The 16055-nt window shown below is 53.6% G+C and overlaps 1 protein-coding gene across 1 annotated transcript in view; it reads right to left on the bottom strand.

The window, feature by feature from the left end:
* TSPAN15 (tetraspanin 15) overlaps positions 1-16055 on the bottom strand; it is a 56185-nt gene that overhangs the window by 884 nt on the left and 39246 nt on the right. The window contains exons 4-7 of the mRNA XM_032138929.2: positions 11098-11193; positions 8367-8483; positions 2291-2338; positions 533-649 (exon numbers count right to left, since the gene is read on the bottom strand). Of these exons, the coding sequence (XP_031994820.1) occupies positions 533-649; positions 2291-2338; positions 8367-8483; positions 11098-11193 (378 nt within the window). The remainder of the gene's footprint in view (positions 1-532; positions 650-2290; positions 2339-8366; positions 8484-11097; positions 11194-16055) is intronic.

The following is a 16055-nucleotide window of genomic DNA, read 5'->3' as shown; positions in this document are numbered from 1 at the left end:
GCAGCTCCCGGCTCCCAGAAACCCAAGCAGCCAGTCCCAAGCCCTCATGTTCCTGTGTGACCTGGACAACACCCACAGCAGAGACTTCTCCCAGCACCCACACTGCCCAAGAAGCTCCCACCTGGGCACCCCCTCTCCCCTTCCCGGGAAATCCCAGAGCTCCTCGCTGTGCCCGATCAGCAAGGGCCCCTCCCTTCTGGGATTCCTGCCTCCACCCCAGCTCTGCTGCACACTATCTAGGGGATCTTGGCAAGTCACTGAAGCTTGCCGCTCCTCAGTTTCCTCCTCTGTGAATGGGCATTATAATAGTGCCTCCCTCACAAAAAGAAGTGAAGCAGCAGTGCCTGTGCAGCACTTGGAAGAGCTTCGCCACCACTGCTATTGCCATTCGCCCCTCCTTCCAGCCATGCAGCCCTCCCCAGGCAAGTCCTGGACTTCTATGAAAAAAGCTTCTTCGCTCTTCCCCTCTGCACCTTCTCTGCCCTTCTGCAATCACCAAGTCACACTTTCTCTGAACCCATGGCCTGCCCACCTGGGGGAGCAGGATGCCCAGGAGGATGCCCGCCATGATGGTGTAGTTGTCCATGAACCAGATGATCACGGCGTTGGTGCAGCCCCGCACGTAGATGACATCCTGCACACTGAAACGCTGCATGGGAAGGAGCTGGGTCAGCCCAGCAGAGGATCTCGGCTGGCAGGAGCCACAGCCCCGACTGCCATTTACACAAGGTCCAGGCTAGTCCCTCAACCGCCGTGATCCTCAGTTTCCCATATGCAGCATGAGAAGGTGACCCTAGATTCTGATTCTTAATGGACAGTACTGTTCTCTAGAGAGGACTGGGGACACTGTGGTGGCACTTTTGGTTTCCCTAGCAATCGAGGTTGGGGGCTGAGGGACTGCAGAGCTCAGGGTAATCCTACTCCACAAACAACTGCCCTGCCTGTGTGCTTCTCAGATGTCCCTGCATGAAAAGCCTCACAGATATTTTCCATACATGAAAAGCCTATTTATAATTATCCAAGCCAATAGCCCCACTCTAGGTACATATAAAAAACAAAGCAGAGTTGGGCATGGTGGCCTGTGCCTGCAGTCCCAGCTACTATGGAGGCTCAGTTGGGAGGACTGCCTGAGCCTAGGAGTTTGAGGCCAGCCTAGGCAACAGTGAGACCCTGTCTGTCTCTTAAGGGGAAAAAAAAAAAAGCAATTCTGCATTGGTTTTAATATACAAAGAATTTTCCAGAACTACTACTAAGTAAATTAAGGAATGATTACACATTATTTAATTCAGAACTTTATCAAGAATTGTTCACCATTTTTAAAAAACCATGCCAATGGCAAAAATGATGCCCACGGTATGTGAGTCGCCAACACAATGCCCAATATCAGCTGCCCTGTAGCTGCTGCAGCCTCAGGGATGCCTCACATCAGTGCAGACACCTGACTACATTGTGTCTTCTGCACCCCCCACTGCCTAAGCACTTACATGATGAACTATGTTAAACAGCTGTAAATTGCTGTATTTTATTTCTACTTTATCTCAGATCATTATGTTAATTGTATTGGAATTGGGCATGTAGGTAGGTTATCTGTGAATTTCACTTGGGGATAATAAATAGGACATTACCACTGTTTGTTATAAAAATGGCCATTGGTTCTGAGGGGCTGAGAACCACTGCTGGTCTATGGCTCTCAAGCATGTGTCAGAATCACTCACTAGCCCCATCCCAAGAATGTGCATTTTTCACATTCCCAGGTGACGTTGTTGCTGCTGGACTGGGGACCCCACTTTGAAAGCCACTGCTCTGCATGTCAGCTCACTGTTCCTTTCAGGTCCCTTCTCAGCACCACCCCTGCTTCTCTCTTAGACCAGGGGTGTTGCCCAGGAAGCTGACCCAGGAGCAACCCCCAGAGGGGGTTACCATCCTCTAGGACTCCTGGGTCCCAGGTGGCCCCAGGGGCAGAGGCAAGCTGGTGCTGAGCATGGCTGGGCACACAGCACGCTGCGGGTACCAGGAAGGGCCGTGGTGGCTTCATGTGGACCAGCCCACAGTAGGTGCTTGGCAAACCCTGACAGGCGGCATCTCCCAGCCTGGGGGAATTCTTGGTTCCCTGAGCCCTTCTGTGTCAGGGTGGGGGTGGAAAACCCCAGCAGTCCTGGCTCTGGGTCACAGCCAGGAATGTTGGAAAATCTCAGTGGCCGGGACCCCGACCTCAATAAACCCCTCCGATCACCCCAGGGTGGAACAGGAAGAGCAACACTTCCAGGAAAAGGCATTTCAAAGACATTACCTCCTTGTCGATAGTTTTGTAGCCACACATGGTGTTGACAACTTCTGTCTGAAATGGAAATGTATAATAGCTAATATTTATAATGGTTCTAACTCAAAAAGGCACTATTACCCTACCCATTTTACAGATGAAAACCGAAGCACAGAGTTGCACTGTCCAGCAGGGATGGAGCTGAGATTCCGACCCAGGCAGTCTGGCTTGAGTCTCCATCATAACCACCTCCTCCTCCAAGAAATGCCCTGTGAAAAAACTGTAGGAATGCAGGTTCCATGACTTTTACATGAGAGAACCACCCCTCCACTAGCAGCAGATCGGGACCCCAGAGAAAGGCGTGCTGCCCAGGCTTCCGGTCTATGACCGCCCCAGAGCACCGCTTTGCTCACACCGTCTCAGAGGTCGGGTTGGGGCTGCACCATCTCAGGGGTCGGGGTGGGGCTGTTCCTGCGCCACTGGCTCTTGGGAGGAAAACCTCAGACTACAGCTGGCACAGGGTCAGCTGTGGTTTACCTGAAGTCCAGGCCAGTTCCATAGACCACTGCTCCACCAGCAGAGAGTGCTGCCAAAACTTCCTTCTTGGGAAGAGAGGTGCTCTCCAGAACTCCCGACTACTGATTAATTTAGGCATAAGGAAACCTGTGGTCACGCCCTAGACCTCATCAAACCCCTCCCCAGGCAGGCCCTAACCCACAGGCTGCCGTGGGCACTTCCCATCACCACCTGTGCCCTGCAGGGTCTCCTCCAACCACCAGGGAAGAGAGTGAGACTTTCTGGTCCAGCCCGTGACCACCCCCAACCCTGCTGCTTTACATCTAAGTGAACGCTGCCATGGGGGATGAGTGCCACAGGTGCCAGTGATGACTCAGGAGGGCAAGAGCAGAGCCCCCAGAGTGCCCTCTGGCGTCACATTTCCTGGGTCCAGATCCTGCTCTGCCACTTAGGAGCTGTGACAAACCTTAGGTGGGCTGCTAAGGAACCCGCACGCAGAGCTACTCAATACGTATTTGCTAACTGAGCAAATGAATAAATGAATAGGTTGTGATGATCACAGAACCCACCTCCTAGGGCTGTTTTGGACATAAAGTGAGATACACATATAAAGTGCTTATCACGGGGCTGGGCACATGGAGAAGCACAAGAATGCTGGCTGGCGTAATTTGTTCGCAATTCCAGCCCCTGGAAAGGTAAGGCAGGGTGTCTTCTCTCCTTCCAGGAGAGAGGGTTGGGCCTCAGATGTCATCTAGGTCATTCTAAATGTCAGGGCTTGATGTGCAGGCAAGATAACTTCCCTCATTCTAGCTGGTTCTCCAGGTAGCCTCAGTCCCAGCCATGCCCAGTGCCCACTGGGCATTAGTCAGCCAGTGTTTTTGGCCCTTCCAGGCCATAAACACAACCTCTATGGAGAGGGTCAGGCCTGGAGAGCAGGTGCGAGGGCACATGATGGGAGTGAGTGTTTTCCATCTCATTGGTTCATTCATTTGTTCATTGAACAAATATTAACTGAGCACCTATTGCATGCCAATCCCAGTTCTAGTCACTTGAAATACAGAACAACAAGACAAAAGTCCCTGCCTTCATGGAACTTACACTGTAGAAAGGGAAATAATGAACATTAACAAATAGGTAAGCTGCATGGTACGTAGGGACGTGACAAGAGTGACTTCACTGGGCCAGCTCTGGTGACCTTGGGGGATGAGTCTCTTAGCACACAGGCAACTGGCAGAGGCCTCTCTGGCATCGGAGCCCAGAACCCTTCTCCAGGCCCAGGGGGGACTCACCTCACCCTGCCAGGAGAGCCCCTCACCAACGGGTGAGGGGATACGATGCATCCATAGTCTTTCCAAAAGTAAAGCCTGCCTGGGTTTACCTGCCTGACCATAGAATCCATATTCTGCAAGAGGCTCTGCTTAAGTTCACAGGCCCCAAGACCAGGGTCCAGTAGCCTCTTCCATCCTGCACGGGGCCACAGGACAGGAAGTCAGAAGGGGGACTCCTGGGCAGCCAGAAGATCACAGCAACGTTCATGTGTGCATCCTCTCACCCTGAAAAGATTGAGCAGCTAATGGGGACAGGAAGAGGGGCCTTCATGACAGGCCCCCAAGGGGTAGCCAACAACAAGGGAAGGGAGGTACATGAAAATTGGTCCCAAGAGCTCAGCAGGCACAGCAATCTGGAGCCTTTAATGTAGAAGCACGCTGCGCTCTGCACCAACATCTCCCAGGGATATATCCTGGTATAGCCAGATTTTACAGCCCTATGTGAACTTCTATGGCTCAAATCCTCTATTGGAAGCTCATATAAGACATTTCTTTTAAAGCTGAGTGTTAGGGAAAAAGTTACTATCCCTGAAGAACTGGTATGTTCTGCTGAACAGTAACAATGTAACAGACCATGTCTCCCTTTTCCTTTTGGTTGCCAGGAAACTCTAAGCCAGTGGTCTCCAACCTTTCTGGCACCAGAGACTGGTTTCCAGGAAAACAATTTTTCCACAGGATGGGGTGCGGGGGGTGGGGGGTGATGGTATTGGGATGAAACCATTCCACTTCAGATCATCAGGCATTAGTTTGATTCTCATAAGGAGCACACAACCTAGGTCCCTTGCATGCACAGTTTACAATAGGGTTCACGCTCCTGTGAGACTCTAATGCTGCTGCTGATGTGACAGGAGGTGGAGCTCAGGCGGTAATGTTCCCTCACCCTCTGCTCACCTCCCGTTGTGTGACCTGGTTCCTAACAAGCCACTGACCCGTACTGGTTCATGGCCCGGAGGTGGGGGAGCCCTGCTCCAAGCCATCAGACACGAGGCTCAGCTCCTTTTCAGTGAGTCCATGAGGTCCTGAGGCTTAGATAGCAGGATTTTATACTTTTCTCCATCATCTAGGCCTCCTATCTGAGAATACAATTTCCACAGTCCTGATTTTTAATGCTATTTTAGTTTTTTATACTACATATTTCCTGTGTACTCATTCAAATCCCAGGTTGAATAGTACAGTGTAAAATAAATAGATCTGGACACAAATCAACCAGTTCTATGGAGGAAGGGAACGCCCTATTTCACATTTAGAGAAAATCATCCAGGTGTGGTGGCACAGGGAGAATCAATGGTCATGTGTAACACAGGGTCAGATAACCCCGGCCAGGGGAAGGCTCCTCCCTACCTCGGTGCTCTCATTCAGATGCTGTCTTTATATTCTACCCTCTCTGCAGATGATGTCCGTGTTTACACCCCTAGCCTAGTCATTCCCAGAACTCCAGACTCCTATATCCAACCGCATCTTTGACATCCCTGCTGGGATGCTGAACAGGCTCTCAAACCCCCCATGTCCACGGTGAGCTCCTGGTCACCCAACCTGCCTCCTTGCAGTCCTCCCCTCTCAGGCAGTGGCAGCCCCGTCTTTCCTGTGGCTCAGACCAAAACCTGGGTATCCTCCTTGATTTCTCTCTCTCATTCATCGCCCACATCTGCTATGCCAGCAAATCCTGCAGGCTTACTTGCAAAATACAGCCAGAATGTCACCACGGTTTGCCACTTCCACCACCACCACCACCACCACCACCCAGCTCCAAGCATCTGTCTTCTCCCTGGTGCAGGGATGCTGTGGGGAACCCTTAGCTGTCAGCCCCCTGCAGTAACTACTTCATGTGATCATTAATTTTATATGTCAACGTGACCGGGCCATGGGATACCGAGATATTTGGCCAGACATTATCCTGGGTGTCTCTGCGGGGGTGTTTCTGCATGAGGCTAATGTTTAAATCAGCAGACTAAGTAAAGCAGACGGCCCTGCCCAAGGGGGAGAGGTCTCAACTGATCGGTGAAGGCCTGAACAGAACAAAAGACTGCCCTCTCCTCAGTAACCATAAGAGAATTCTCCCTGCTTGGCTCCCTTCGGGCTTGAACTGAAATGCTGGCTCTTCCTAGGTTTGAAGCCTGACCAGCCTTTGAATGGGAACTCCACCCTCAGCTCTCCTGGGTCTCCAGCCTGCCGACTCACCCTGCAGATCTTGGGACTTGCCCACCTCCATAATTACACAAGCCAATTCCTTATCATCAATCAATCCCTCTTTCCTCTTGCTGTATTAGTCGGTTCTTGGCTGAACAGAGCCAGCAAGTCCCTTCTTGGGTGGACCACTGGACTCACACAATGCCTGGTCAATGTGGGTGGGAGTGTGAAGGCCTGGCCTCCTCACCCCAGTAGGGGACAACTCTGAAGGGTTGTGCTCGTAGATGTGGCTGAGGCCTCCAGCCGAACTGAGCTGAGGCTGCATCACTGCTCAACTCCCTTCAGTGCCCAATCCCGCTTCTGGCTCCCGCTTCCACAGGTGTTGATCCAATAGCACCTTCCTGGACAAGATGACCTGTGACCCCTGGATCACTGCATATCAGCCCCTAGCTCTATCCCTGCATCTAGCATGTCCCTCACACCAGCCAGACTGATTCTTGTAAAACCAAGTCAGAGTGCCACTCTTCCATGCAGCCCTGTATGGCCCCTGTCACTCAAGGGTGCCCCTCAGTCCTGCCTGTGGCCTTTGGGGTACCCATGACCTCCCTGACTCCACCACCTACCATCCTCCCCGGTGCTCCCTCTGCTCCAGCCACTCCATGCATTTCTCAAACGCCCTGGGGTGATTCCCACCTGGGGCCTTTGCACAGCTGTTCTTGCTGCCAGGAATGCCCCTTCCCCAGGCACCTTCCTCACTTTCTTCAGAGCTTCACCCAGATCCCACATTTCTCAGTATCCCAAACTGCAATCCTCCATGCCCTACTTTCTTTTTCTACTTAGCATTTATGACCCTCTATCTTTTACTTATTTTGTCAGTTTTCTCCACTAGGATGTCACCTCCATGCAGGCAGAGACTTTGTTTGCTACACCCCCAGAACCTGGAAGTGTGTCTGGCATAGAGTAGGTTCTCAGCCAATATTTGTTGAATGAATGAGTGAATACAAGTTCGGCTTCCACATCTCAGCTTAGGTATTCAGATGCTGCTGCCCTGGGTGATGAGGTTCAGGATCACCCCATGCAGGCCTCTCGGAAACTCTGCTCCTCCTCAGCACCCCCCTTCCCAGAGAACTACCCTAAAATGGCACCTAACATTTCCAAACAAAGCTTCCCTCCTGGCCCGGCCTTTTTTAGAGCTAGTGCACTTGGCACTGGCTCTCTGACTCATGGGCGAGGCCCCCACCCGCAGCTGCTTGGTTTACAGAATCTGGCAGTGGGCACAGAATGGTGGCGATGTCAGGAGAGAAACTTTCCATGACTATCTGGGCCATGAGTAATTGCAAAGCTCTCCACCTCGTTCCGATCCTGAAACAGTTTCTGGACACATTTGTCAAACACAAGGACTGATGAAGCCTTTCACTTAAGCGCTGACTACACAAGACATCATCCCAAATGACCAAGGTGACAGAGCCGAGAGGATTGTGCTGGGGAGAGGAAGAGGCTGGCATTTACGTTACCAGACCCCCTTCCAAGCACTCTGCTGCTGCTGATCACCAGGACCTCAAGGCCAAAGACCAGTGGAGATGCCCAAGGTGCAGGTCCTGCCTACCTCCACTAACGCTGCAGAGCCAGCTACCCCCGCTAAGCTCCCCTGGCCTGGGCACCTCTCCCTCCTGCCCTCACCTGGCCTGCACAGTTCTCCAGAGTGTAGCTCAGGCAACAGCTGCTTGCACTTCATCCCAGCCCTGCCAACCTTGGGCAAGACACCCAGCCTTTGGGTGCCTCAATTTCCTTATCTGTAAAGTGGGTAAAATAACAGTACGTGCTTCACAGAGTTGTCGTGAATACTAAATGACTAAATACCACCAAAGTGCCCAGAGCAGGCCTGCACGAGGTAGGTGCTCAATAGATGTTAACCAACACCACTAAGAAAGACATGGCTTCCCTACCCCTGACCCCCAGAAGCTCCACTTTCAGGAGCCCTTGAGAATCAGGAAAGTCTCCGCTCTGCCACCAACTCCTACTTCCCTGCCATCCACCCACACCACCCATCTTCAAGTTGGGAAGAGAGACAAGAGAAGAGTTGTACCATCTGGGGTCCCCGACAGCCTCCCAGCCCCAACAGGAGCAGTGTCTACCGTGTTTCTGATGCAGCAGGTGTAGGGCACCCCACAGGCCAGGGGTCCAGGGGCACTGCAGTCATGGTACTGGTTCTTGCTCCAATCTCGATAGTCCTCTCCGCCACAGCACTTGAACTGAGGGAAGCAAGCAGGAAAGAGGAGCTGCCGTCATTGCCCAGGCCCTGCTTAGATGACAGGAAGGGGCCCTGTCAGGAGATGGACGCAGTTTATTATGTGGGTCACCCTGGGGAAGGGAGAGGCTGTACACTTTCAAGTCAGAGCTGTCAAAGTGTGGCATGGCTGCCTAGAGGGTAGTGAACCCCCTGTCACTGGAGAGGTATGGAAGCCAAGGCTGGGCTGCCTCTTGGTGGGATATCAGGGTAGTGACTAGACACTGGGAGGAAAGGTCCTTCCTTGACAACTGGCCTCCACCTTCTTCATCTTCGTGTCCCCAAATGCAGGTGCTAGGCTGGAAAAGATGGCCCTTAAAGTCCCAGAGACCAAGCATGATTCTGTGAAAGTCCCTGCACTTCAACCGACCTTTGCACCCGCCCTAGGAGCCACCCCGTCCAGCTCAGCTGGCCCTGCCCTTAGCAAGGAGAGCACCCGCACCTCACAACCTGCCTGGAGCTCTCCCCTTAGCTGAGCCCCTCCCTGCCTCCCCTCCCTGCTCCTGTAGGAAGTAGTTGGTAACCCTCCTGATGGCTGGTATGTGCCTGGCATTGTCCTGGGCACTGGAGAGACAGGGTGAGCAAAAGCAACGCGGCCCCTGCTCAGGGGAACACATTCCAGTGGAGAGACAGAGAGTGAGCACTAGATGGAAAGGTGCTGTGCACCCCGGAAATGGAGAAATAGGGGAAGAGTGGGGAGGGGCAGCTCTAGGTTGGCAGGTCATGAAAGGGCTCTTTGTAGAGAGGATATTTCATCGGAAACATGGAAACAGAAAGAAGCCAGCCGACTCATGCAAAGGCCCCACGCAGAAACAAGCTTGTATTTCAGCAGCAGGTGCAGAGGCCAGCAAGCCTGGAACAGAGAGAGTGCAGAGCATGAGGCTGAGAGGGCGGCACAGGCTGGACCATGCAAAGCTTTGCCAGCCAACTGAAGCAGGGAGCTGGGACTAGAGGGCTCAACCAGGGCTCCAGTACACGTCCTGGTAGCCAGACACCTTTCAGAGTCCCCACAGTGCCCCTTAAGCCATCAGGTTTTGGGACCTGGAACTGTCTTTCTGCAATGTAGTTCAAAGGGCATTTGCTTTGCAATGGAACAGAACCAAGGTCAAATCCTCAGACCACCACTCCCTGCTGTGCAACCTCAGGCAAGTTGGTCAGCCTCTCTGAGCCTCAGATGGTTGTCTGTAAAGCAAGAATAAGGATGGCAGCTCTGCACAGCTGAGCTGTGATTACATAGAGTGCCATGCATGAAGCACTCAGCACTGGACCTGGCACCAAGCAAGTGCCAATTCAGCATTAATCACCTCCTACCTCTACCCTAGGAGAAATGAAATCCCCAAGCCAGCTAAAGGCTGGTTCCAATAAAAACATCTCACTCCACCCGGAGCAGAAGTCAGCTCTCCCAGCCCAAGCTGGCAGGCACATCCCTGGCAGAAAAAGGCCTTCCAGAGGCCGCACCTGTTGTGACTGAAGAGAAAGTCTGGGCCAAGGGAGCAGCCACAGCAAGTGGCCCTGCATGTGGGGAGAGGGGTCCAGGCCAGCTGAGGCCACCAAGATTATGTCCCAGGCAGTGCTGTCCCGGCTGAGTGGGCCTGCAGCCCTCACTCTGCTTGTCCTCACCCCGGAGAACATACCAATGATCCCCGCAGCTGGCACTGTGGTCTCACCCTGTGCCTGGCACTGTTCTAAGCACGTCTCCTGAATTAAGTCAAGGTAATCCTCATGACAACGCCCCAAGAGCTTCCTGTCATTATTCCCCTTATGCAGGTGAGGAAGCTGAGGCTCAGGACCAAGTGAAGTTGATGTACAAAAGCCACCCAGGACAGCAGCTGGCCCTACCACTGCCATTATTATTATTATTATTATTATTATTATTATTATTATTATTATTATTATATTATTATTATTATTATTATTATTATTATTATTATTATTATTATTATAATATTGCGCCAACAGATTTAGGTGGACCTAGAGGGAAGAGATGGTGTCCCAAAAGGAACAGGATCATCATCACATTCAAGGAAGTGTCATGGAAGTAAGAGAGGCGTCTGGTTCACTGTCCCATATTTGGGGGAAACTGAAATCAGTGAAGAACTTTCTCCCGATCAGGGCTGTCTTTAATTTGACAAGGAGTGAGTTGTCACTGAAGAGACTTGGCAGAGGGGGCTTCGGATTGGGGGAGGTTTCTCCCCTTGAGGTTGCTCACACCTCAAGGAAGGAGGATCCTTGCTCATTGGAGGGTGGTGCCCTGGGACCCTGCAAGGTTGCTTGTAGCGACACCTGACTTTGTTTTATTTGGGGGTAGGGGGCAGGAAGCCAGTCTAACTGGAGAGGGGCAGACGGGTGTGAAGGTTTTGGGCCAGGAATGTGGGCAGAGGACTGGCTGAGAAGGTTGGGCCCTGGCTTCCCCATCCTTGGTGGGCCATCCATGCTCACTCTTGCCTCCCAACCTGGCCAGCCACCTGCTTTGGGAATCTATAAGCCACCTGGCCCCTCACCCCATCTTCTTGAACAGGGGCCTGAATGGGGGGCTAAGGGCACGGGAGGCGCATCTGTACCCCAAAGCGCCTCCTCACCTTTTTCTGAACAAAGTCCATGATGTTTTTGAAGTCCAGATCGTCATAGTAGTTCTCAATTCCTCTTCGAATGTTGTCGTTCAGGAAGTCAATGGTCTATTCAAAAGGAGAAATTACAAAGGCAAAGAACCACACACTCCCAGAGTCCAACCCAAGGTTTCCCGGAAGCTTGGATGGGTGGAGAATGCCTTGTGCCGATGCAGCTCGCACCCGGCCAGCATGGAGCCCCCTCCACTCCCCACCCTGGACGCCCGTGACCTCCCTGCCCACACATCCTCCCCGTGCCTCCAGTGTTCATCTGATGCCTGAGTGCCTGTGCTGTGTCCCAGCAGGAGTAATTCACTCCACTCCCTTTACAGACCAGACAGCCCAGGCCCTGGGAGGCTGGGGCCGTGCTTGGGGGGACACAGCTCTGATGCCGCCATGCCTGAGCTGAGACCTAGCTATCCTGGTTCCAGGCCCAGTGCTCTTTCTACCGCCCAGGGATGGGCCCACGCTGGAATCTTCCCTTTGCCCTCCAGAGCCCCTCTCCACACTCCTCCACCATCCAGCCTCTTGTTTTACAGATGAGGAGATCGAGACTTGGGGAGGGAGTGAGGTCACAGAGTAGGCTGGGTGGGGTCTTGCCAGGACTGGAATTCAGGTCTCCTGACCTCCCTCATGGGCTCCTCTCTTCATCACTGCAGTGCTCGGTCCCCCTCGGCTGGGGCTGGGACAATCCCTGCCGGGAGGAACATGGCAGGCCGCCCTCTGCCAGTCACGCTGCGATTTCTGGATCAACAGCCTGGCTGTTGTGCTGAGACCCAGGAGCACAAAGGGCCCCACAGTGGGAAGGGGCGGGGGCAGGAGCGTGGGCAGCCCAGCTCACTGTAACAATCGCAGCTTTCAGAGCACGGAGGTCGAGTATCAGCAGAGACTGGAGACAAAGGGGGCATTCTCGGCTCCGGTGCCAGACTGAAGAGCCAGACAATTCCCGGGGGTGGCACCACAGCGTACGCTGGGACAACAGGATCCTGGTTCCAGGCCCCATCATGGCTTACTTCTCCTCTGTGGGCCTCAGCTTCCCAACTGTGAACCAAACCCGTAGGCCTATCTTTAAGGTAACTTCGAGCTCTGAGGATCAAAAACCAAGTCTCAGAGGGGCTGTCAAGCCTCATAATCAAGGACACCTCCCTACAGCCACCCAGGCCTCCGCTACTTCTTTTAACTTCTGAGCCTCTGTTTGCTCACCTGCAGAATCAGGAGGAGAACACTCTCTGCCTCATAGGGATGTCGTGAGATTTAAATAAACAAAAGCTGTGAAGGTGTTTAGCAGGACACCACGCATATCGTAGGTCTTGGTGTTATTATTCAAGATTTTTGTCTGTTTTTCAAGGAGACAAATACTCTATGGTACTACTTCACACCCACATGTCATTGGTGGAAAACAAATCCCCTGGGAAACCGAGGCCCCAACTCTTGTTCAAAAAACTGACTGCAATGGAGGCAGTGTCTGAGGCAGGAGTCCTGGCCAACCCCCCTCTCACAAACACCCTGCAGCCCAGAGAGCAATGTGGCTAGTCCGAGGTCACCCAGCTCGCCACTGACAGAGAGACGCTGGGACCAGGGTGTCAAACTCCCAGCCTGACACACTTTAAGGTGCTAAGAAACCAAGGTTCAGGTTTGGGGCCATCTCCCAAAATCATATCCAGGATCAGGAAAAGAGGAACAAAGACTGCAGCACCCACCTCCTCCCTGAACCTCGCTCTGCTCAAAGCCAAGGTAAAGAAGGAGATGGAGGCCTGCGCGGTGGTTCACGCACTTTGGGAGGCCGAGGTGGGCAGATCACCTGAGGTCAGGAGTTCGAGACCAGCCTGACCAATATGATGAAACCCTGTCTCCACTGAAAATACAAAAATTAGCGGGGCAGCCGGGCGCAGTGGTTCACGCCTGTAATCCCAGCACTTTGGGAGGCCAAGGCAGGTGGATCACAAGTTCAGGAGATCCAGACCATCCTGGTTAACTCAGTGAAACCCTGTCTCTACTAAAAATACAAAAAATTATCCAGGCGTGGCAGCGTGCACCTGTAGTCCCAGCTACTCGGGAGGCTGAGGCAGGAGAATGGCATGAACCCGGGAGGCGGAGCTTGCAGTGAGCCGAGATCGCGCCACTGCACTCCAGCCTGGGCGACAGAGCGAGACTCTGTCTCAAAAAAAAAAAAAAAAAAATTAGCGGGGCATGGTGGCATGCACCTGTAGTACCAGCTACATCGGGAGGCTGAGGCAGGAGAATCGCTTGAACCTGGGAGGCAGAGGTTGCAGTGAGCTGAGATGGCACCACTGCACTCCAGCCTGGGCGACAGAGCAAGACTCAAAAAAAAAAAAAAAAAAAGAGGGGCTCGGGGAACCTGGCCTTCGTGGCCAGAAGGGAAGTCCTCTGCTGATGATAAACAGCAGCTCTGGAGCAGGCCTGGGATTGCAGAAGACTGGAGTCAGCCCCAAGAGAAGAGAGGAGATGCAGGCTCCTGTGAGCAGCTGTCAACTCACCAGCCCACGGCCCTTCGCGGACCTGGCACTGGCCCCCAGGGCAGAAGTTGGGTGGGAGCATTGCCTTCCAGCCCAGCAGCCCAGGCAGAACAAGGACTCTCCTGGCCCCAGGCCCACCTCCCAGAGGCCCCCAGGTCAAGAAGCTTTTCCATCCTTGGGTGCCTGCTCCTCTGGGTGATGAAGTGACAGGCCAGCTGGCTGGGGTGTGGTTGGGGGTGCCTAAAAAACAGGATAGCAGGGTGGGGCCAGTCTGCCACCCAGGGTGGGGCAGGGGAATGAGCTTACAGCATTGAATAACACGCTTGGCTGAGCTATGTACTCATGGGGTGCCGCCAGGGTCAGGGACTTGCCTAAGGCCACACATGGGGAGGTTCCTCCCGGGTGGCTTCCCCTACTCTCAAGGCACCACAGATACAGTCCTGGGCCACCATGTCCCTCTGCACCAACCCAGGCCAACTGGCCCACTTACAGCACCCCCACTGACCACTGTGCTGTTTGGACTCTCCCAGGGCTGCCAACAGGGTGGGATGAAGGTGGGAAGCCCAGGGCAGGAAGGAGAGGAAGTGGCAGAGTAGAGGCTGCTCTGTGGCTGTGGGGAAAGGCTCTGCCTCTCTGGTGAGCAGCCCCAGCCTGCCTCCCCAAACCATCCCGCCTCCCGGGCACTTTCCAAGGTTCGGGCTTCGAGAGGGGCATGGAAAAATTCAGCCTTCCATCTGGTAAGCTGAGCCCAGTTGTTGGGGGAAGGGGGGCCCCACAGGAGCAACAGATGTCCCTGGGCTTCATGGATAGCAGCTGCCCCTAACCCCCATCAGGGAGCTCTTTGAGGCATGCTGGTTCTTGCAAGTGTGCATCACTTACATGTGTGTGCACGTGTGTATGTGTACCAGGGAGATGAGGAGGACACTGAGATGGCTCCTATGCTGTGAGGGGCGATGGTCGGGGGGAGGTGTGTGTGTGAGAAGATCCTATGAGGCAAGCTGGCTGTAAGTTTAACTGCAAAGTGCTATGCCGACGTTGACAGCACTGGTAATGTTCCGAGAGACCAGGGGAGCCACTCAGAGGACAGGGAAGAGAGAATTCTAGCTTCCTCTGCCATTCCCAGATGCCCAACATACCCAGTGCCACCGCCCCCACCCCATTCCCCTCCAAACCAGGCCACGCCAGCAGGGGCAGCTCCAGTGAGGACTAGAAAACCAGGCTAAATTAAGCAAAGAGTAAGCAAACATCAAAAGCCACAAGGTTTGAAAGCATGTTGTTTAAAGCACCAGAGAAAGCTGTGAAGAACTACCCTTTCTAGCTTTGTCTTTTAAATCTACTTTTTATCTGAAGCCTCCACATCACCCCTCTCTCAGGGTTTTTAAATGAATGAGGAACTGAAGGGGGTGAGGCATGTGGCGGCAGCTCCTCCAGCACGGAGGACAGAGGGGTAGGAAAAGGAGTGGAAGGGGCGGCCGCTAAAGACTCCTACCAGGCCAGCTGCCTGCACAGGACCAAGACCCCCTCTGGGGAAGGAGTGGCCCGGGGCTCCCTCGGGCTGCCTCTGGCTAACACCGCTTCCATGTCAGCCTGAGACCTGAGGCTGGGAAGGCCCTGCTGCTGGCCTAGTGTGGGCCTAGCCCTCAAACTTGGAGGAGGAGCTGGTCATGGTGGTCCCTGCCTATAATCCCAGTACTTTGGGATGTCAAGGCAGGAGGATTACTTGAGTCCGGGAGTTTGAGACCAACCTGGGCAACATGGTGAGACCTCATCTACACAAACACACACACACACACAATTATCCAGGCGTGGTGGCATGCACCTGTAGTCCCAACTACTCAGGAGACTAAGGTGGGAGGATTGCTTGAGCCTAGGAGCTGAGGATGCAATGAGTTGTGATTGCACCACTGCACTCCAGCCTCGGTGACAGAGCAAGACTGTCTCAAAAACATAACAAAAACTTGGAGGAGAGGTGCTTGGCCCAGGATTTTCTTCCTTCATTTGCGCCTGGAGCCAAGCCATCATCTCAGCCTTTCCCCAGTCCCTCTAGAACAGGGACTCATCCTCATTGCCCCCGGAACCTAGCCTCTGCTCCAGTCCCAGTAGAAGCCCAATGTGACGATCAGGAATGGAAGAGAACCCAGGTGACCAGAAGAAAAGAGAATGCGGGAAGGGGCGTGTGGAGTGAGCATCTGCCAGACCCTTCCTCAGACCTGGCCGGGGTCACAGGTTCATCTCCATGGTGGGAGAGGGTTATGTTTCAGTGTCCTTGGGACTGGGGGCTCCAGCCTCACTCCCCGACGGCTGTCCACAGTGGAGCACACCCGTGGGGGAGTCTGGCCAAACCAGCGAGGAGCACTCTCTACTTCTGGAAGGCCAACAGCTCTGCTGTAGGTGGGAAGGATACACGGCTGGCCCTCCACATCCACGGGTTCCATACCCGCAGATTCAAACAAC

The sequence above is a fragment of the Hylobates moloch genome, unplaced genomic scaffold (genome assembly GCF_009828535.3).
Source record: "Hylobates moloch isolate HMO894 unplaced genomic scaffold, HMol_V3 SCAFFOLD_3, whole genome shotgun sequence".
Taxonomy (NCBI): domain Eukaryota; kingdom Metazoa; phylum Chordata; class Mammalia; order Primates; family Hylobatidae; genus Hylobates; species Hylobates moloch.
Note: the sequence above shows the minus strand (reverse complement) of the source record. Positions and strands in the feature narration are given on the sequence as shown.